General features: G+C 37.9%; 1 protein-coding gene across 3 annotated transcripts in view; it reads right to left on the bottom strand.

The window, feature by feature from the left end:
• NF1 (neurofibromin 1) overlaps positions 1-23,320 on the bottom strand; it is a 309,766-nt gene that overhangs the window by 120,202 nt on the left and 166,244 nt on the right. For 2 of the 3 annotated variants that reach the window (XM_064367666.1, XM_064367665.1), the window contains 6 exons: positions 23,034-23,215; positions 22,701-22,912; positions 20,472-20,633; positions 20,231-20,334; positions 6,090-6,225; positions 2,168-2,230 (listed from right to left, as the gene is read on the bottom strand). In XM_064367666.1, the coding sequence (XP_064223736.1) occupies positions 2,168-2,230; positions 6,090-6,225; positions 20,231-20,334; positions 20,472-20,633; positions 22,701-22,912; positions 23,034-23,215 (859 nt within the window). The remainder of the gene's footprint in view (positions 1-2,167; positions 2,231-6,089; positions 6,226-20,230; positions 20,335-20,471; positions 20,634-22,700; positions 22,913-23,033; positions 23,216-23,320) is intronic. The other variant, XM_064367667.1, reaches the window with a different exon arrangement.

Genomic DNA, 23,320 nt, shown 5'->3' with positions numbered 1-23,320 from the left:
TGCATTCTCCCTGAGTTAGGCAGACAGTTAACTTCCAAAGTAAACCTCATTATACACCGTATGTTTGAGAATAATAGTTATCTGTAATATGACGACACAGCTATATACTAGAAGCCAGATCTTCTCTCTATATTTTATATATTCCAATCCATTATACATATACCCGAAAAGAAAGTCAGCTTGCTCTTAAAGGAAGGATCATTACATTTTGTTAAAGCACACAACTCCATAAAACAACATTTTAAATTTATGAGTATACTGTCTTCATACTTTGGAATGTTCTCTGAAATATCTCAAATTACCAATTAGATTCCCCTTGTTTCCATGAGGAGCTCATATTACCTGTGCTGAGAAATACATTCCAAAACTTAGCGTTACCCAGAAATTACAGAAAAAATTTTTTTGAAAATAACTCTAGTAGAAAAAAAAACATTTCAAGAAACAATTTTAGACAAAATCTTAATAAATAAAGCAATGTTAGGAAGGCTAGAAAACATGCTCTAGAGAAACACAGAAAGCCTGAATTTTAATTATGTGATACACTACAAAATGGCATTAGTATAACACTGAACAAGGGTGTTAGAAGCAGCAAATTAATTTCAACAATGATGGTGTACATTGTTAAACTCACATATGCTGAGAATTAGAAGGCTGAAGCGTTAGAAAGAATGTCTTTATAATCCAATCAATGAGATCATAGCTAGTCAAATTTACTTAATATACTCAAAATAAAATCTTCAATGGATACAACAAAAGTATATGTCTATAAATTTAAATTTTGATTTAAATTTTTAAAAATTTGTATTTAAAGCTTAGACAATTTACATGTAAAGCTTAGAAACTTATATGTAAAGCTTTTTCTTTTTTATTTTTCTGGTTTTTTTTGGGGGGGGCGGGACAGGGTCTCACTCTGTCACTCAAGTTGGAGTACAGTGGCACAATCACGGCTCACTGCAGCCTCAACTGCCTGGGCTCAAGCAATCCTCCTGCCTCAGCCTCCCAAGTAACTGGGACTATAGGAGTATACCACCACACCTGGCTAATTAAAAAAAAATTATTTGTAGAGATAACTCACCATGTTGCCCAACCTGGTCTTGAACTCCTAGTCTCAAGAGATCCTCCCACCTTGGCCTCCCAAAGTGCTGGGATTACAGGTATGAGCCACTGTGCCCAGCCATAAAGCTTTATTATATGTAAAGTTCAGACAAGGAATAAAAGATAAAACCAGATGAAAATTGTATTCTAAATTATAACTTTTTAAGAAAACTACCTACCTGACTCCTAAAAGTTTTCTTTACATCTTACTCTACAATCATTTGGATTGTATGAACAAAGATAGGGCTCAACCTGATAAGTCACACTGACAGATAACAATAAATATAAAATGAATGCATGTTATATTTTGGACAAATTCTATTAACTATAAGAAAATAATTATGAATCTCATAAATTTCTTCCTTTTAAATAAATTAGGGTAAGTATATAGAAGCTGATAGTATATTCACATTATGCTTGCAGAATGATGTGTTTTTCTACAAATTTGAACTCAGTTTTATTTTATCTCAAAAGTACTATTTTATTATTTACTCATATTTTTTCTGAGATAAAAATAGTTTTACCATTAACATTTCTATGATCTATGCACAAATATCTAAATTATGGCTGAAACTGCCTAAATAAAAAATACGAAGAGTAAAAAAAATAAAATTTAGCAACTTTTAGGTAAGGTTTAGAAAGTGACACTTTCCCACCATATACTTCTAACAATTAAAAAACACTGTCATCTCTGGGAAAAGAAACCACTCACATTACCTGCAAACAAGAAGCAAGAATGAAGAGAGTCAGCATTTCCTAAGGCCTTGAAATTAAGTTTCTTTGTATTCATTTATAATTTAAAAAGTAACAATAAAATTAGACCAAAGATATCCAATGCAACAAATGTCCACAAATTGCCTTTGGGATAAATCAAACCAAAGGAACACAGAGAATGTTTCAATGTAACTTAATTCCAGGGTTAATTGAAATGAAAGCTATTTTGTGCCAGAATTAGTAGAATGATTTTACAGTGAAGGTCAAATAGGCTGAAGTGAAGATGTTCTTAACAAACAGCAAAAGATTTTTGTTTTGCTTTGAAAGAAACAGCTAATAAAAAGTTCTCCAAACTTACTGATTTTTTGTTTTCCTTTTTTTCTTTTACTGTAGCTTTATTCAGTAGGGAGTGGCAAGTTGCCTACAGAACAGAGATGAGCACAAACAAGTCACAGCACCGACTACATACAGCAACAAAAACAACGTTGGCTTGTACATAAAATTACACGATAAAATGTAACACAAATGGAATCAACAAAAAATTAGAAATCAACTGAATTTTGAGGAATGAATTTTAAATCTGGGTTTTAATTTTTATTACATTTTTAAGCCAAGCACTGAAACAGCAAGAAATGTTGAGATCCAATCATGTCTACTATTTCTGGCTATGAATCACAGAAAAACTCTCCCCAAGTGAATTTGAGGATATTAAATATTTACATTTTAGTTAATGCCTAGCTTTTGAGAAATTTAATATAAAATATTCATTACAAGTAGATCAAACACTGAAAACATTTGTGTCTACATAATTTTTTTTTATTCAAATGTAAAATTCTTCTCTGTGTATCCTTCAATTGACTTTCAGTTCTTTTTCCAATACTTGGCATTTAATTAAGATCCTACTGAATAAAGAAATAAAAATTATATGGATAAATATTAAACTTTACTTTAGAAATTCTGAATTAAAGATCTCTCTCTCCTTAAAAAAGATTATTCTTAATATTTCACATATTTTTCAATGTCTGCAGGCTACTTCCTGAAATGGTTCTAATCAGAGGAGGTTAAAAGTTCTGCAATATTTGGGAGAAGACGGTTATCAGCTCAACTAGTAAAAAGCATTAATATTATTAAAGTGAAGAAACTGCAGAGAAAATTACAGAACAAAATTGCAGGCCTGCTTAAAACTTTTCACATATTAGATGTGACCATTTATCAAAATGTCTCAAAAAAAAAGAAAAAGTCACCTAAAAAAACTCAAAACTCCAGAAACATATTGGTTTCATCTCTCAGAGCTTTTTCTAGACTAAAGAGTTCTTTCAAAATTAAAAGACTCTTGATTGGACCAGTCTAGGCAGAATAATTATTTTAAAAATGTTTTAAAAACCAAGTTAGAATTATTTAATCCACAAATAGATGGCATCTTATTCTAGGAATTCTGGGCATCCAACACCATAACCCATAACTTGGGCTTAAAGTGAGTTAGTTAGACATCCATTCATCCACCCATCCATTCATCCATCTATCCACCTATTCATCCATCCAAGCAGTTATTGGGCACCTACATGTCAGATACTATTTTAGGCATTGGGAAACAGCAGTAAAACAGGAAGACACAGTCCCTTAGCTCACAGAGTTTTGTTTCAAACTTCAGACTATATACAAATGCATTTAGTAACCATGGTACATAACTATCATTTATAGCCTTAAAAATTTGTGTAGACTACTTCAGTTTAGAGAAGCAGATTTACTGAAAAAGGATGAGATTTATTTAGAATCGTAAATCAATTCTTAGAATTCTCTCACCATAACATAAAAGAGTATCCACTCTGGGAACAATTTTATCCTAAGACCATCAGGAGAAGTGAAAACAACACATGAGAAAATGACTTAATTATAAATCTGACACATGTTCACAGTTGGCTATTCCTATATAACCTTAATCCAGTCAACTAAGGAAGGAAGGTATAGAAAGTAATAGAGCTGGTTAAAGCATAATCCGAAAAGGCTTAAAGGCCAAAATACAAACTCAAAAAAGGAGCTAAAGCCCAGGGAAGTTTATTAGCTAGCAATATACTCACTTCGCTTTCAAAATTTCCCCAGTAGGTCCCAAAGCAGGAGCTACAGGACTACTATCCCTCCAAGCAGAACATGAAAGTACAAAGGTACTCTTCTGTTACCCTCAAAGGCAAAAGGGCAAAAAAAAAAAAAAAAAAAAAAAGCCAAGAGGGAAGATGAATAAAAACAAAAAAGCAACCAAAAGGGGTTTGGGAAGGAGACTAAATAAAATACTATCTTGAGACCAAAGCTTTTTTCCTATCTTTCTAATCAGTAAATGTAAAATTCTCTGTTACTGGTTACTAATTAAAAAACAAATCCTTATTTAATAACAGCACAGCATGCTGTCTCTACTCTTCAATGTTGCTAAGTTTATCCAATACTTAAAACAAGGCACTGATGCCACATTTAATTCATGTTTTTAAAGATAATTTTATGTGAAATTTTAACATAATAATCCAGGTTTGTTATGAAGATAATACAGGATATTTTAATGTGAAGTGCCCTAAAAAGCATAACATGTAGTGTTTAATAATCACAACATAAAGTGTTTAAAACTCTATTTTCTATTTTCACTATTTTTCTCCTTTCCTAACTATGAAAGTTGGCAAGAATCTTGTTTACTTAGGTAGGAGGGATGAGAAAATTTATTTCTTCATTAAATATTTCCTAAGTACTAACTAAGTGCTAAGACTTGTTCCTTTTTACATTATCAGAATCATGGTCTCAAATTGGTCTCTAAATTTGCTGACGATACAAAAAGATTTTTCTTTTAGGATGACAACCACATGAAGAAATTCTACTAAAATCTTCTAGACCATGTATTCATATAGTCAGTCCCCATTCACTTTTAACCAGCTAAAGTTAAAGCCACTGTCATTTTAGAAACCCATTTGCTCTCTGAAACCAGTTACTACTAGGCCAACCAAGAAGCTGACCCAAACTATTTTTAATAGATTCTATTTCCTTGCCTGCCTAGTTTCATCAATAAAACAATTACTAAATAAACTTTAAAGAGAAACCTGAATAGAGCCCAAACTTAAGATATTCACTGTATTAAGTTTCATATTATAACTAAATCACCTTTTGGACTCACATTTAACTAGTTGAAAAAATTATATAGGATTTTCCTAAGTTTTCTTGAGCCTTTTTGAAAAGGCAGAAAAGTCATGATAAATTAAGAGAGACAACATTAAGTATGTTTCATCATCTACGTATACCATGAAAAGCTTTTTTATAGATAGAACAGATACATCTTTAAAAATAGCAATGGGGAAAAAATTCACATAGTGCAGCCTCAAACAGCTTTTAAAATGGTGATTTCACTGATGCTGTTAACGTCTCTAAGCAACTGAAGGCGTGTGTTAAAAAAAACAAATGGCTGCGATGACTCTGCAAAGAGAGAGACACAAAGACATGGGTTTTGATAACCGTGTATTTCCCTTATATCCACTCCTACCCCAAATTCCAGACCCACTAATGTTTCTTCCAGAATCATAGTTTCCAAAAGCCTAATGTGTATTTGCAGGATCTCCCTTGGAATAAATTATTCCTAAAACTGCAACATGCAATTCAAAAACACAGAAGGCATAAAAGAACGTAGACCTAATTCCTCAAAAAGAAGGGCATGACTGTGGATATCTTCTGAATTCAGAAGCATTACTTCAGTGCTGGTGTTAGAAAGTCTAATAATTTGGTCTGAATGATGATGCAATATCTCTTTTAAGAAATATGCTACATAAAATAAACAGAACAATCAGTCTATCCTGGGAAAACCTGACATAATTACTATACATAAATGAAGAAACCAAAATTACAGATGATCAAGCAATTCAGAATGCAAAAGGCAAGAAGGATACGCGCCTCAACTGTGAAACACCCTGAGAGTAATTTAGGTAATAGATAACAACAACAAAATCCATAATATGTTCATTTCAGCCACATCCATCATACCCAATGGCTTCAGTGCATTTTAAACTTACTCCCAATGCAAGGAAAATTTACTATTTTAAAGTATTCTCTTACTTCAAACTGTTGTCTAAGTAATACTTAACTTTCTTTTCAAAGACAATTCCAATAACAATTCTCAATGTATTAGTCATCCAAACTGACTCAGTATAATAGTTAATGACATACAATCAGCAGCTAGATCTTCTTTGATAAATAAAGCATTCTTCATAATTTAACTTTAGGTTAATAATGGTAATCTCTAACTGTAAGCATACCTGGTATAAACAGTGGCACACACTTCGAAGTTGAGGGGGGAATTCTGAGGAGGAACTGATGATGGCATGGAAGAACTTTTCAGTCATCTGAAGGAGGTTCCGCTGGTTTTCCTCAAGGCTCTCTGATGGTTCTAACCTATTAAAAAAAAAAAAAAGAAAGAAAGAAAGATAAAATCATAACACTTTTGTTTAAAACAAATAACAAAAATCATTCCTTAAAAAAGACTTTTTTTTTTTTGACTTGAGAAATACAAGCTTTAAAAAGAGACTCTTTTACAGACATTAAGCCAAATGCAATGTGGGGACTTAGCTGGAATCTTTAAACAACCAACTATAAAAGAGACAACTTTGACAGGGTGCCATGGCTGACACCTGCAATCCCATCACTTTGGCAGCCAAGGCTGGCAGATCATTTGAGGTCAGGAGTTCGAGACCAGCCTGGCCAACATGGTGAAACCGCATCTCTACTAAAAATACAAAAATTAGTCGGGTGCCTGTAATCCCAGCTACTCCGGAGGCTGAGGCAGGAGAATCGCTTGAATCTGGGAGGCGGAGGCTGCAGTGTGCCAAGATCACACTGCTGTACTCTAGCCCAGATGAGAGAGCAAGACTGCACCTCAAGAAAAAAAAAAAAAAAGACAACTTTGAGGTAACTGAAAAAAATTTAACAGAAAACTAGTCTTAGATCTATTATTCAGGATTACTAATTTTAATTTGTGTGGAAATACTCAGGCTTCATGTGTGTTTAAGTCTGTATCTGTTAGAAACATGATCTGAGATGTGCTTTAAAATACCCAAGCAAAAAAAAAGGGAGAAAGGGGACAGATACAACAAGAATAGCATTTACTCTTCCAATTCACAATCCTCTATATGGGTATATGCCCAAATGAAAAAATTAACACACACATATGAATAACGTAGGTTTTTTTTTTTTTTGAGATGGAGTTTCATCCTGTTGCCCAGGATGGAGTGCAGTGGCAGTTTCAGCTCACTGCAACCTCCGCCTCCCGGGTTCAAGAGATTCTCCTGCCTCAGCTTCCTGAGTAGCTGGGATTACAGGTGTCTGCCACCACACCCAGCTAATTTTTGTATTCTTAGTAGAAATGGAGTTTCACTGTTGGTCAGGCTGGTCTTGAACTCCTGACCTCAAGTGATCCACCCGCCTTGGCCTCCCAAAGTGCTGGGATTACAGGCATAAGCCACTGGTGCCTGGTTGAATGATGTAGGTCTTTAATTTTCTCATCAATAGTAACAAAATGCAACTTTCATCTTTCATTCTACTTTTTTGTATTTATCCATGTTGATACAGGAAGATATAGTTCACTTTAATGCGTAATAGTCTATTGTATACTATGATTTATCTATTCTCTAATTAAGGAACATTAAAAACTTTTCACCTTTATAGACGCCACTGCAATGAACATTCTTGCACATATATAAGAGTTTGTCTAAGCCGGGAGTGGTGGCTCACGCCTATAGTCCCAGCACTTTGGGAGGCTGAGGCAGGTGGATCACGAGGTCAAGAGTTCAAGATCAGCCTGACCAACATGGTGAAATCCATCTCTATTAAAAATACAAAAATTAGCCAGGCATGGTGGCGCATGCCTGTGGTCCCAGCTATTCAGGAGGTTGAGGCAGGAGAATCGCTTGAACCCGGGAGGTGGAGTTTGTAGTAAGCTGAGATCGTGCCACTGCACTCCAGTCTGGGCAACAGAGCGAGACTCCATCTCAAAAACAAACAAACAAACACACAAACAAAAAGTTTGTCTAAGGCAGCTACCTAAAAATGAAATTTCTGAGTTATTGAGTATATGCAAATTTAACTTTACTAGATATTGCCAAATAGCTCTAAAACTAGTACTGTATAAGAATTCTTATTCCCCTCCAATCTAGTAGGTGGGAAAAACATGAGGTAGCTCATGTTTTTAACTTTATTTCCACAATTCCTACTAAAGTTAGACATGAGTTTATAATTTTCTGGCCATTCAGGTTTTCCTACTTTAAACTGCATTTCACATCCAGTCTGAAATTTCTAACTGCTAGATGTCCCCTCCTCACTGGCATCTAAAAATTAGTATGCCCCAAATTAACTGACTTTTCCTTGTACTCTTATGTCTTACCTTGTGCTCCATGTTATCGATAGCACTATCACTTTCTTAATCATATCATTCAGGCAATCTCTGATGTCATTTTTTCCTGCTCTACTTCATTATTCCCTGTATCCAATCAGTGGTGCTAACCCTTATCAGTACCACTTCTAAGCTCTGATGTTGCAATTAAAGGAAGAGATTCCGCAGGTACACTTACTAGGTTTAAATTTCAGCTCTATCAGTTACGGATCATTATGAGCTTGGTCACAATCCCTTAATTCTCTGGGTGTCATTTTTTCTCATTAATAAGACAGGCATAATAATGCCTACTTTAATGAGTTTAAATTTTGCCCAATAGCAATCAAATCCTCCAACCTTTACTCTCCAACTAGCCTATTCTGAACTCTCAAAAGACATACCTTATGAAACTTACCACTTATCTGTTACATGTTTTATCCCTCTTACTAAACTGTATAACCTCCTGAAGAAAGTATTTACCTTTATCCCCTGAAGACTGGCACAGTGCCTTACCACAAAGAGTACTAAGTAAATATTTGTTTTTAAGAGCTTAACTAGTAATTTTGCTTCTGTATTAATCAACATATTACAGAAATGCTTTGGACACTTATATCATTGCTTTAAATTTCTTAGAGTTTGCTGTGTGGCACAGCATATGAATGCAAAAAGTTCATAAATCAGTACGGACTGCAAGGCAGGAGATATTTCATTGAACAGGTGAGTTCTAAAGGAGTCACAGAATTTGCATAGACAAAAGAAGTAAGGATATTTCAGAAAGAGACAGTAGGTAGGGCAGGTACTCAATTCAATCCACTAAACATTTATTGTACATCTACTATTTGCTATCTTAGTGTTAGATGCTGAGGATTCAACAATAATTGTCTTTTGACCTTTTCAAAAAGGGGAAAGACATATATACCAGGTATTCCACACTAGGTACTGAAAACAATAATTCAAGGATATTGTGATAAATATATATTTGGTTTCTGCTCCTGGTTCCTAGCACACGCTCTTAAAATCCTTGGAATCTCTGGAAGTGATGAGTGTCTTTTGTATGATAATGAGATGACTGGTGGCTGGGAGGCCCTACGGAGCTTCAAGATGGGGCTAGTCACCAGAAAGACCAAGTTCCACGATTAGAGGGTTGAGACTTTCAGCCCCACTCCCAACCTCCAGGGAGAGCAGAGAGGCTGAAGGTTGAGCTTAGCACCAATGACTCATGATCTAATCAATCATGCCTATGTAATGAGGCCACCGTAAAAACCCAAAGGACAGAATTTTAAGAGCTTCCAGGTTATCGAATACACTGAGGTGCCTGGAAGGTGGTGCACCTGGAGACAGCATGGAAGCTCCGAGCCCCTTCCCACATGCCTTGTCCTATGTGCATCTTTTCCATCTGCCTGTTCATCTGTATCCTTTGTGATATCCTTTAAAGGAAATAGGCAACAGAAGTAAAGTATCCCTCTGAGTTCTGTGAGCCATTCTAACAAATTATTCTAACTCAAGATGAGGTGATGAGAAGCATAGGTAACAACCTGGAACTTGCAACTGGCATGTGAAGTGGTGGAAATCTTACTTAGCCCTTATCCTGTGGAAAATCTGATGCTATCTCCAGGTAGACAGTGACATGGTTGAACTGAATCACAGGACACCTGGTTGGTATCCACTGGAGAATTACTTGGTGTGTGGGGAAACAACCCCCACATATGGAGACTGTGTTAAGTGGAAGTAAGAGAGTTAAAAAGTCTGTTTATTCCTTTGCAGATATAAAAAGACAAAATAGCGGGACAGCGGGGGAGTGGGGAGGTTGGGGAGGGATAACATGGGGAGAAATGCCAGATATAGGTGACGGGGGGATGGAGGCAGCAAACCACCTTGCCATGTATATACCTATGCAACAATCCTGCATGATCTGTACATGTACCCCAGAACCTAAAGTACAATTAAAAAAAAAAAAGACAAAATAGCAAAGCAGAGATAGACAATGATAAATTCATCATAGCTGATGGCTGTTAGGAAGCCAGAGGAGGAAAATGAACTTGCAATATGTGGCTAATAGAGGAGACTATCTAAATATGGGGATTACATGCATGGATAACAGTTAAGAAGTTACAATAGTAATTCAAATCTTAGATACGGAGGCCTAGGAGTTTGTGGGTATGAATGAGAAGATTAACAATTTCTTTAACAAGGCTCAAAGAGGCTGCTGGAAACCCTGATGACTGTCTACTTTGTGGGAATTTTTCTTCTTTTTTTTTTTTTTGAGTCAACATAGCAGGAACACTGCAGTCCATTTCAGGTTTCCCTCTAAAACAATACATTTTAGCCACAGTGGTCTCTTGCTTCCCACATGCCAATGGTAACCTGTTGAATATTCTACTAATTCTGAACTACAGTGAACATTTGTGTTCAATTATTCAAGTGTTCCTGTGTATAAAACTTTTCCCTCAGCTTGATTTTCAAAGAACCAGCTTTGGAATTAGAGGTGGAGCAAGATGGCTAAATGGAAGCCTCCAGGGACCATCCCCGCTATAGGAACACCAACTTCAACAATCATCCACACAAAAAAGCATCTGCATAAGAACTGAAAATCAGGTGAGTGATCATAATACCTGGTCTTAACATCATATTAAGGAAAGAGGCATTGAAGCAGGTAGGAAAAACTGTTTTGAATTACCTATACCACCCTTCCCTCATTCCCCTGCAGTGGCCATATGGCATGCAAAGATAATCTACATTTGGGGGACGGAGAGTGCAGTGATGACGGGACTTTGCATTGGAACTTCAATGCTGCTCTGTCACAGCAGAAAGCAACATGGGGCCGAACTCAGCTGGTACTCATAGATGAAGAACTTAGAACAGACCTAGCCAGATGTAAATCATCCACCCTAGCTGTTGAAAACTGAGTTCCAGCAAGGCCCACCACCAAGAGCTAAAGTGCCCCAAGGTCCTAAAGAAACTTGAAAGGCAGTGTAGGCCCATAAAGACTGCAGTTTCTGGGTAAGTCCTGGTCCTGTGCTGGATTCAGAGCCAGTGCACTTGGGGTACACACAACCTAGTGAGACAGCCAGGGCAGACAAGGGAATGCTTACGTCACCCCTCTCCCAAACCCAGGCAGCTCAGCTCACAGCTCCAGGAGAGATTCTGTTCAAATACAGGAGTGGAGAGAGTAAAGAAGACCTTGTCTTGCAACTACCAGCTCAATCACAGTAGGAAAAGGTACCAGGCAGATTCCTGAGGTCCCCATTCCAGGCCCTAGCTCCCGGACGACATTCCTAAACAAACCCTGGGCCAGAAGGGAATCCACTGCCCTGAAAGGATGGACCCAGTCCTGGCAGAGCTCATCACACCGACCGAATAAAGAGCCTTGGCCCCTGAATAACTAGCAGGGATAGCTGGGCAGTACTTGCTGTGGGCCTTACGTGAGTCTTGGAAACACGCTGGCTTCAGGTGTGACCCAGCACATTACCAACTGTGGTAGCTACGGGGAGAGACCCCTTCTGCTTGAGGAAAGAAGAGAGAAGAATAAAGGGGACTCCGGGTTGCACCTTGGGTACCAGCTTGACACAGTAGGATAGAGAACCAAGTAGGCTCCTGGGGTCCCAGATTCCAGGCCTTGGCTCCTTGACGACTTTCCTGGACTTGCCCTGGGTCAGGGGGGAGCCCAATGGCCTTAAGGGAGAGACTTAAACTGGCAGCATTCACCACAGGGTGACTGAAGAGGCTTTGGGCCTTGAGTGCACATCAGTGGTAGCCAAGCAGCACTCACCATGGGCCTGGGGTGGTGGTGGCCATGGGAAAAGATTCCTCTGCTTGAAAAAAGAAGAGAGAAGAGTGGAAAGGACTTTGTTTTACAGCTTGGGTGCTAGCTTAGCACTTGGCCACAGTGGAATAGAGCTCTAAGTAGATCTCTAATGTTCCCAACTCTAGACACTGGCTCCTGAGTGGCATCTCTTGACCCATGGAGAACTCACTGCCTGAAGGGAAGGACATAAGCCTGGCTGGGTTTGACACCTGCTGATTGTAGAGCCCTTGGGCCTTGAGTGAACATAGGTGGTAGTCAGGCAACAGTACAGCAGGCCTTGGGCAAAATCCGCTGTAGTCTCAGTGGTGGTGACTATAGGGCTGCTTGTGTCAGCCCTCCCCCAGCTCCAGGCACACAGAGACAGAGAGACAGACAGAGTGAGAGAGAGAGAGAGAGAGACTCACTCTGTTTAGAGGAAAAGTAAGGGAAGAGAACAAGAGTCTCTGTCTGATAACCCAGGGAATTCTCCAGGATCTTACCCAAGACCACCAAGGTGGTACCTCTATGAGTCTACAAGAGCAACAGCATTATTGGACTTGGGAAGAGTCACAGCGTTATTGGGCTTGGAGTGTCCCCTAAAGCAGATACAGCTGCAGTGATCAAAGACTTAGATAACAACACCCAAGTGCCTTCAAATACTTGGAAAGCCTTCCCTAGAAGGGTGGATATAAACAAGCCCAGACTACAAAGACTACCAAAATACCTAATTCTTCAATGCCCAGACACCAATGAACATCCATAAGCATCAAGACCATCCAGAAAAACGTGACCCACCAAATGAATTAAATAAGGCACCAGTGATCAATCCTGAAGAGACAGAGATATGTGACCTCTCGGACCGAGAATTCAAAATAGCTGTTTTGAGGAAGCTCAAAGAAATCCATGATAATATGAAGAAAAAATTTGAAATCCTACCAGATAAATTTAACAAAGAGACCGAAACAATTACAAAGAACAAGGCAGAAATTCTGGAGACGAAAAATGCAACTGACATACTGAAGAACAATCAGAGTCTCTTAAAAGCAAAATTGATCAAGCAGAAGAATTAGAGAGCTTGAAGACAGCCTATTTGAAAATACACAGTTAGAGGAGACAAAAGAAAAAAAGAATAAAAAAGAATGAAGAATGCTTACAAGATCTTGTAAACAGCCTCAAAAGAGCAAACCTAAGAGTTACTGGCCTTAAAGAGGAGGTAGAGAGAGCAGTAGAAAGTTTATTCAAAGAGATAATAACAGACAACTTCTGTAACCTAGAGAAAGATATATATCAATATTCAGATTCAAGAAAGTTATAGAACACCAAACAGATTTAAACCAAGAAGACTAACTCAAGGTATTTAATAATCAAACTCCCAAAGGTCAAGGATAAAGAAAGGATCCTAAAAGCAACAAGAGAAAAACAAATAGCATACAATGGAGCTCTAATATGTCTGGCACCAGACTTCTCAATGGAAACCTTACAGGCCAGGAGAGAGTGGCATGATATATTTCAAGTGCTAAAGGAAAAAAAACTTTTACCTTAGAACAGTTGAAGATCCAGTGAAAATATCCTTCAAATATGAAGGAGAAATAAAGACTGTCCTAAACAAAAGCTGAGGGATTTTATCAATGCCACACCTGTCCTAGAAGAAATGCCACAGGGAGTTCTTCAGTCAAAAGGAAAAGGACATTAACAAGCAGTAAGAAATAATTTGAAGATACAAAACTCACTGGTAATAGTAAATACACAGAATATTATGACACTGTAATTGTGATATGAACTACTATCTTGAGAAGACTAAAAAATGAATCTTTTTTTTTTTTTTTTTTTTTTTTTTTGAGATGGAGTTTCGCTCGTTACTCAGGCTGGAGTACAATGGCGCGATCTCGGCTCACCGCAACCTCCGCTTCCCGGATTCAGGCAATTCTCCTGCCTCAGCCTCCTGAGTAGCTGGGATTACAGGCACGCGCCACCATGCCCAGCTAATTTTTTTTTCGTATTTTTAGTAGAGATGGGGTTTTACCATGTTGACCAGGATGGTCTCGATCTCTTGACCTCGTGATCCACCCGCCTCGGCTTCCCAAAGTGCTAGGATTACAAGCTTGAGCCACCGTGCCCGGCCAAAAAATGAATCTTTTAAAAATAATAATTATAGCATTTGAAGACACAGACAGTATAATAAGGTATAATAGAAACAACAAAAAGTTAAAAAGTAGGGGGATTAAGTTAAAGTGTAGAGTTTTTATTAGTTTTCTTTTTGCTTGTTTGTTGCTTTATGCAATCAGTGCTAACTTGTCATCAGCCTAAAATAATGGCTCATAAAATATTATTGGCAAGCCTCATGATAGCCTCAAATCAAAAACATATAACAGATGCACAAAAAATAAAAAGCAAGAAATGAAAACATACCAGCTGTGAAAATCATTTTTACTAAAGGGAAGACAGGAAGACAGAAAAAGAGGAAGAGACGACCACAAAACAACCAGAAAACAAATAACAAAATAGCAGGAGTAAGTCCTTTTCAACAGTAACACTGAATGTAAATGGACTAAATTATCCAATCAAAAGACATAAGAGTGGCTGAATGGATTAAAACAAACAAACAAACAAAACTCAAGACTCAACAATCTGTTGCCTACAAGCAACAGACTTCACCTAGAAGGATAAACACAGACTGAAAATAAAGGGATAAAAAAAGATATTCCATGGCTGGGTGTGGTGGCTCACACCTGTAATCCCAGTACTCTGGTAGACCAAGGTGGGTGGATTGCTTGAGATGATGAATTTGAGACCAGCCCGACCAAATGGTGAAACCCCATCTCTACTAAAAATACAAAATTAGCCAGGCATGGTGGCAGGCACCTGTAATCCCAGCTACTCAGAAGGCTGAGGCAGGAGAATCACTTGAACCCAGGAGGCGGAGATTGCAGTGAGCCAAGATTGCGCTATTGCACTCCAGCCTGGGGACAGAGCAAGACTGCGTCTGGGAAAAAAAAAAAGACACAAATGGCAAACAGGCACATGAAAAGGTGCTCAACATCACTGATCATCAGAGGAATCCATATCAAAACTACAATGAGACATCACGTCACCCTAGTTAAAATGGCTTTTATCCAAAAGACAGGCAATAACAAATGGCGACAAGGAGAAAAGTGAGAAAGGGGAACCCTCATACACAGTTGGCAGGAATGTAAATTAGTATAATACTATGGAGGACCATTTGGAGGTTCCTCAAAAACTAAAAATAAAACTACCATATGATCCAGAAATCTCACTGCTAGGTATATACTGAAAAGAAAGGAAATCAGTATATTGAAGAGATATCTGCACTCCCATGTTTATTGCAGCACTATTCACAATAGTCAAAATTTGGAAGCAACTTCAGTGTTCATCAACAAACAAACGGATAAAGAAAATGTGGGACATATGCACAATGGAGTACTATTCAGACAAAAAATTATGAGATCCTGTCACTTGCAACAACATGGATGGAACTGGAGGTTATGATGTTAAGTGAAAAGCCAGGCAAAGAAATACAACTTCATATGCTCTCACTTATTGTGGAGGCTAAAAAAATGAAAACTATTGAACTCATGAAGATAGAGAGTAAAATGATAGTTACCCAAAGGCTGGGAAGTGTAGTGGGGAATGGGAAAGGGGAAAGTGAAGATAGTTAATGTGTACAAAAGTGTATGAATAAGATCTGGTTATTTGATAGCACAAGGTGACTGCAGTCAACAAGAATTTACTGTATATTTAAAAATCACTAAAAGGGATTGGATTACAATTGGAAAACAATTGGATTGTTCATAACATAAAGAAAGGTGGGCATGATGGCTCACACCTGTAATCCCAACACTTTGGGAGGCTGAGATGGGTGGATCACCTGAGGTCAGGAGTTTGAGACCAGCCTGGCCAACATGGTAAAGCCCTGTCTCCACTAAAAATACAAAAATTAGCTGGGTGTGTGTGGGGATCGCTCCCATGTGAGGCCCCTCAGAACTGGGCCTCGCCATATGGTGAGCTTGAGCCTGGACACAGTTTCTCGTTGGAGGCAGTCAAGATCGGGGAAAGTTAAACTGAGATCAAAGGATATCTAAAAGCAACTTTGCTAGATGATAAGATGATACCTATGTGGTCTGAGAAGACATTGTGTTTATTTTCTGTTTCTGCTTTTTATGACTTTGTCTACCCATTTGCTGGGTCCTGTGCTTGTTCTTGTGACTGCTGTTTGCACAGTTAATAGGCTTACTGACTCTCTGGTGCCCTGCATAGATAGTTGACTTTTTAACTTTAGCCTTCACTGCTGTTTGCACAGTTAACAGGCTTACTGCCTCTCTGGTGCCTTGCATAGATAGTTAACTTTTTAACTTTAGCTTTCCCCAACCTGATAATGAGACCTGTCTGGATGACTTGATTGTATCGGATTATGTACCTGATTTTACTATTGTGTTATCTGCCGCCTAAGCTTGTATCCCAGGACTTTCTGTTCCCTTTGATGTATGAGATATTGGTGTCTGTTCCTGCAAATGAAGTAGGACAAAGATATATATACTAACTGTGTGCAAAAATAAATTTGTCACTTAAGCAAAAGCTTACTTGACCCTCCGGACCTCTCTCTGCTTTCTCTCTTTTCTTCCAGCGCACTCCCCTATTTAGGTTGGAACCCTCTTGCTGGCCAAGAGTCCCCGGCAGACATGCCGGCCGACCGGGAGCCCAGAGGTGTGGTGGTGGGCACCTGTAATCCCAGCTTCTCGAGAGGCTGAGGCAGGAGAATTGCTTGAACTCGGAAGGTGGAAATTACAGTGAGCCGAGACTGTTACACACTGTATGTATCAAAATATTTCATGTACCCCATAAATATACATACTATGTACTCACAAAAAATAAAAATCAAAAAATAAAAAGGTCCAGCTTTGGGTTTCACTACTTTTTTTCCTATTGTTTTCCAATTTTTAATTTCATTGATTTCTGATTTTTCCCCCTTCTTGCTTTAGGTATTGCTCTTCTTTCTGAAGTTTTCTAAGGTGAGAGCTCAGATCATTCATTTTAGATTTTCTTTTCTTTCTAACATATACATTTAACACTGTAAGTTTCCCTCAAGCAACTGCTTTTATTACAGCCCACAAATTTTGACAAGGTGTATTTTCATTTTCATTTAGTTTTTGTTTGTCTTTGCATTTCAGTTTGAAAGTTTCTCTTGATTTAACTTCAAATTCACTGATTCTTTCCTCAGTGGTGCGCACACTACTGATAAGCCCATCAAAGCAATTCTCCCTGTTACAGCTTTTTCCTCTAGCATTCTCTTTTGATTCTTTCTTAGTTTCCATGTCTCTGCTTACATTACCCATCTGTTCTTACACACTGTCCATTTTCCATTAAAGCCCTTAGCATATTAGTCAGTTATTTTAAATCCCCAGTTTGACAATTCCAAAATTCCAATACATCTTGCCACATCTGAGTCTGAGTCTGAGGCTTGCTTTGTCTTCTCAGAATGATTTTTCGTCTTGGTTAGCATGCATTGTAATTTTTTGTTGAAAGCCAGACAAGATGTATTGGGTAACAGGAGCTGACATAAACAGGCCTTTAGTGTGAGGCATTCTGTTAATGCCTAGAAGTTGGGTTATGTTTAATGTCTGCTGTAGCTGTAGCTGTCCATTTCCTCCAGTGCCCTTATTTTTGTCTGTTTTATTGTCTCTGGGTTTCCCCATTAATAGGGATATTGGGGAAGGGAAGTACTCTATAATCTGATTATATCTCCATTGTTTTATTGGGCCAAATTCCTTGTGTGACCTGCAAAGAGTTTGTTAGCAGTTTTTCTCCTCCTCTTACAGAAATGCTAGAGGGGGCTGGAGGTGGCTAACAGAATTCTAAGTCAAATAAAGCTCTGGTAAAGTAATTTCTCCTGAGGGCAGACCTTTGTTAGGGATAACAGAACACTGTGGGCATATTTTTAAATGGATACTTTTCCCCTTCCCTGCAAAGCATAAGGATTTTTCTTCTATCTTCACCATGAGAGCCTGGTGAGGCTTCTGGAGGTAAAACTCACAAAGGTGCGGGAGTTCTTGTAAGACTAGGCCCCCAGGAGTGTTAAATGCTCAGCCTTCAGCAATTCATCAATTAAGATCTAAGCTTTCCTACCAGTTACCGGCTCCAGAAGCTTCTTCTCCTGTTAAGCCTTGATTCTCTGTATTTACCTGTCTGTTCAGTTTTTGGAGTGGACCTAAATTCTCTGATGGATCTAAGAGCCACTGATTTTCAGTTTTTCAGCTTTTTTTTCATGTTGTGAACATGGGAGTGTTGACTTTCAAGCTCTTTACATGTCAGACTGGCCTCAGTCTGATTTTAAGCAACCTGAGTATTGTTTGCCATCTAGTTCTCTTATCTGGACCACAGCACTTTGTATAGTAGATTTCTCTGAAGCAGTTAGTTCACTCTCGCACTAAGTAATTCTTTAATCTTTAAAAAGTAAAATTGCTTAATAAGATTCAATAAAGTTGTAGGGCACAAAATTAACATAATAATCAGTAATGTATTATACATACTTGATAATTGTAAAAAAAAAGAAAAAAAAAGGAGACATGAGAAGTTGTCAAGAAAAAAAACTAAGTGCTTAATGGCAAGAAAATACGAGGCTTTAAAAAATATTGCTTTGGCCAGGCACAGTGGCTTACAACTGTAATCCCAGCATTTCGGGAGGCCACGGTGGGTGGATCTCTTGGGTCCAGGAGTTTGAGACCGGCCTCGGCAACACAGCAAAACCTCATTTTTACCAAAATACAAAAATTAGCCCTGCGTGGTGGTGCACGCCTGTAATCCCAGCTACTTGGGAGGCTAAGGTGGGAGGATCACTTGAGTCTTGGGCAGGAAAGTTGCAGTGAGCCGAGATGGCGCCACCACACTCCAGCCTGGGTGACAGAGTGAGACTCCATCTCAAAAAAAATAATAGCAGAGCAGGGGTGGGGGCTAAAAAAATAAAATAAATAATAATAATAATAATAGCAATAATACATAAATAAAAATATAAAATATTGCTAAGTTTTTAACTATTTTAACAAAAATTGGCTTAGTGCTGGAGTTCTGAATAGATATTACAGATGATACTTCAGCAAATGCAGAGCCATAAATATCAACTAATATACAGTTGCCAAGTATTCAGGAAGAACAACCATCAAGAAGCTCTGAACTTAAAAGTAAAAAATAAAGTCCTAACTGAAAGACAAGAACATCTTAAGGTGGCTTAGAAAAAGCAAACATAAGATAATCAGTTAAAATTCATTCATTTAACAAATATTTATAAAATGTTCACTCTAAGGCAGATACTATGCTAAATACTCATGGAAGGATATAAAGATGTAAAAACGTATAACAGCCAACAGTCTAGAGGGAGCTAAACTCATAAATTGTCTCAATTGTTACAATGGTAGTGTGCAGAACAGAACAAAGCATATTTTTTTGTTTGTGGGTAGTGCATGTATGGGTAGTATCTGGTAACAGGCAGAGAAAGTTTCACAGAAATGGTGGTTTAAACTGCACTCTGGGCCGGATGTGGTGGCTCACACCTGTAATCCCAGCACTTTCAGAGGCCAAGGCGGGTAGATCACCTGAGGTCAGGAGTTCAAGACTAGCCTGGCCAATATGGTGAAATACCATACTAAAAATACAAAAAAAGAAAAAAAAAATAGCTGGGCATGGTGGTGCACACCTTTAATCCCAGCTACTCAGGAGGCTGAGGCAGGAGAATCGCATGAACCCAGGAGGTGGAGGTTGCAGTGATCCAAGACCACACCACTGCACTCCAGCCTGGACAGCAGAGTGAGACGCTGTCTTAAATTTAGAAAAAAATGAAAAATAAATACACTGCACCCATCACTACCTATCAGCCTCTTTCCTTTCTCCTAAGTCATACCTCCTAATAGAAGTGAGTTAGAATACGCATGCAAGTGACTGTAGATGAATATGTAAATGCATGGAAAAAGGACAGAGGAACAGACTTAACTAGTAACAGTCTCTGGAGATGGAAGTCAAAGACACTTTTCTCCAGTCTGTCCCTGGATCTATGGCAAAAAAAAAAGGATACCTAAAAAAAATGTACATATATCATTAAAGAAAAGTGTATATGCATATAACTTTTATAATTAAAAACTAATTTTAATGATCAAAGGGAGAAATTAAGAGGGCCTTGCTTCATGCAGTGCTAGTAAAAAAAAAAAAAAAAAAAAGCAGTTTTATGTGAAAAGATGACAAACCTGGTAGGATCCACTTCAAAGCTAACATGTTGCCAATCAGAGGATGTGATCACAATTCGTAATAAAGGATCCAGGAGTTTTTGTAGATAGGTAGCACCATATACCTATAGAAATGCATGAGTAGGAGTTTATTATGTCTGCTACATATATTTTACCTTAAGAGAAGAGAGTCAGCTCTGCACAATCTGTACATTACTTGACATACCTTAGCACACACACACACGAAATGAATGATACAAACCTTGAAACAGAACGTCATTATTTTACTGGCCAAGCTGTTGCCCCGGAAGAGAGTCTGCATGGAGTCTGCCAATTCTACTTCTTTAGAAAACATGTTCCAGAGCAGTTGGTAGAGTAAATGCCGAGAATCAAATAGAGTAACCAGAACTCGAGCTAGTTCATCCTGAGAACAAAACAAAATCAGGTTAGTGCAAATAATCCCATTTTTGTTCTCAGGGAGAAAGCTGAAGAGTAGTAAAAATGTAAACCCAAAGTTGACAACCCCTTGCTAAATTAAGGCAAATGGTGACTGATTAATATTTCTTCTGAGATTTATCTGTGTACACTGTTTATGATAGATGACTATACGCAATGTCTACAACAGCTGTTAATTCCAAGGATCAACTGGTGAAAGCTATTAAGAGAGGCCTAGGCTTTACCAGAAGACAAAATCTCCAGGATTCAACTCAAATTATATCACAAAATGAAAGACAGCAGAAATAGAAGACGACAGCAAAGAGTTTAGTTTGATTTGTACAAGCATTTACACAGATCAGAAATAAGACTGATGATCAGAAGAGTTCTACTCTCTTCTCATATAGTCAGGGAAACTCTGAATTCTGAGCATAGACTAGGCAGAGACATGACAAAAATAGAAAGACTATAGGATTTTTGAGAAATCAGGAAGAAAAGGAATTGGGCATTCAGAACCCAGAGATCAGCCAGGTTTACATACAAAGCTAGGGGGATAGGGATGAGGGCTGAAATTCCTATTACCTAAATAACATCTTTTATAACTCCCTGTATTAAAGCAGTTTTGGGTACACTCAAGAAAAATGATCTAATAGTAAATCACTGTTTAATCACATAAGAAGAAATTTATAGAGAATGGGGGTAGCCATAAAAAAATGCCTCAATCCTCAAGCAGTTAACAACAAAGGTCAGGATCATGGCCCATAGCTCTCTAATTCTTGCCTGGTCCCCGGATTACAATAATGTGATAGATGAGATCTGGCCTAATAGAAAATTCCTTCTCAAAGTCATTTAATATAAAACTCAATAAATTAAAGCTACTTGAAATTAACAATTATTAAGAAAATTACTGAGTATTTTCAGTGCTAATTATAGGCAGGTGGTAATAAGAAAATTCAGAATTTCCATTTTCAAAACTTTTGAACATTTGTGAACTAATTTTAGGCTTCAAGAAGATTTCCATAATTTGGAGCTGTTGCTAATCAATGAGTATAAAATCTCAGTTATACAAAGTAAGTTCTAGAGATGTGCGGTGCAGCATTGTACCTACAGATCTCATACTAAGTGTTCTCACCAAAATAAAATACCAGAGGAGACACATTTCAGGTGGTAACAGCAGCAAGGGTGCTCTAAGGCAGAAACAAGTCTAACACAAAGGAGGGACAGGACGGTAGCTGGTGTGGCTTTGGTGAACAAGAAGGAAAATGGCCTAAGATGATGTTAGAGATGTGGCAGGGCCCAGATCAGGTAGAGCCTTGTAAGACAGAATAAGGAGTTTGACTTTTAAGTACAGATATAACAAATATGATCCTACAGCTTTAAGCAAAAACAAATCTACAATAACAGATTACATTATTAGTTATAATTTGCTATAACTGAAATGATTTTTGGTACACTAAAAAGCAAACATCCTTTGCTGGAAGGATATATCCTTTGCTGGAAAGGAACAACCCTTCTCAATGTTTTAGCATGTATTAAGAATGATGTGATTTTAGGAAAACTTTTCATTAAATTAAGAGACTTAATAGCCGTATGATGTCTTTGGTGTTTAAAATAAACAATATCATAATATCAAATGAAAATACAGTGCTTACATTTTTAAAAAGCTGTATAACACATTATGGGAAAAAGAACAGCAAACTGGAGGTAGTAAACAGGCACAAATTGTGGATTCCAATTCCAGCGTTGCAACAACTGAAATTAGGTTTAACCTAACCACCTTATTTTAAATATATGAAGACACCAGAGTAGATCAGTGATTCTTAATCAGTGTTTAAACAGAATCTTCAGTGGGATAAAACGATATAGACTCACTAGTCAGGTTTAGGAGTGCCAACCACTTCCCTCCAGCTGAAAAGTCACCTAACTAAATATGTAAGACTTCTTCTGGCTCTAAAATTTTATCAATTCATTCAACAAACATTTATTGAACAAATATATTCTGAAGGATTTGCTATGTACTAGGCATTTTTCTTCCCCACTTACTCTATGCACTTACCCACTGAGAACAAGGAACCACATTGGCCAGAGCCATAGCTATAGGGAGCTCTCCTTGATCACCCATCATTGTGACCAGTTCCACCAATCTCTCAAACCGATCAGCCAATACTGTTTCTGCAAGTGTGTCAAATTCTGTGCCTTGTTGAAGGATTTTTGTTAGAACTTCCATAAATGTAGCTCTTGTCTGGAGATCCTTGTGGTAACCTAAACCTGGTGTGGACAAACAGATGCAAATTTACTAACATGGCCTTGCTGGAGTAATTTTTTGCTTATCTTACATGCCAGTTTTCTAGGTTTTGTATTTCTATATGAAATTTTCATTTGATCTCACCTATGGAGTGCATGAGACCACTGTCTACGTTGGCATTGAGTAAATTTGACATTGCAAGGACTGTACAGTGCCTCAGTGATGCCAGCCTCCGAGACATGCCACGTTTCCTGCCACCTGTTTGTGCATTTTCATCTTCAACTTCACTGCAGTCATTCAAAAGGTTCATAAATAATGTGAAGTATCTGAGAAATAAAAAGAATGACCTTTACATAGCGAAGTCCATATCAACTAGAAAGCTAACCAGACATTCTAAAACAATCACATGTGCATGGTGTGACTGGTCCTCG

This window comes from Aotus nancymaae, unplaced genomic scaffold (genome assembly GCF_030222135.1).
Source record: "Aotus nancymaae isolate 86718 unplaced genomic scaffold, 86718_ANA_hifiasm-v0.15.2.pri h1tg000072l, whole genome shotgun sequence".
Classification (NCBI taxonomy): domain Eukaryota; kingdom Metazoa; phylum Chordata; class Mammalia; order Primates; family Aotidae; genus Aotus; species Aotus nancymaae.
Note: the sequence above shows the minus strand (reverse complement) of the source record. Positions and strands in the feature narration are given on the sequence as shown.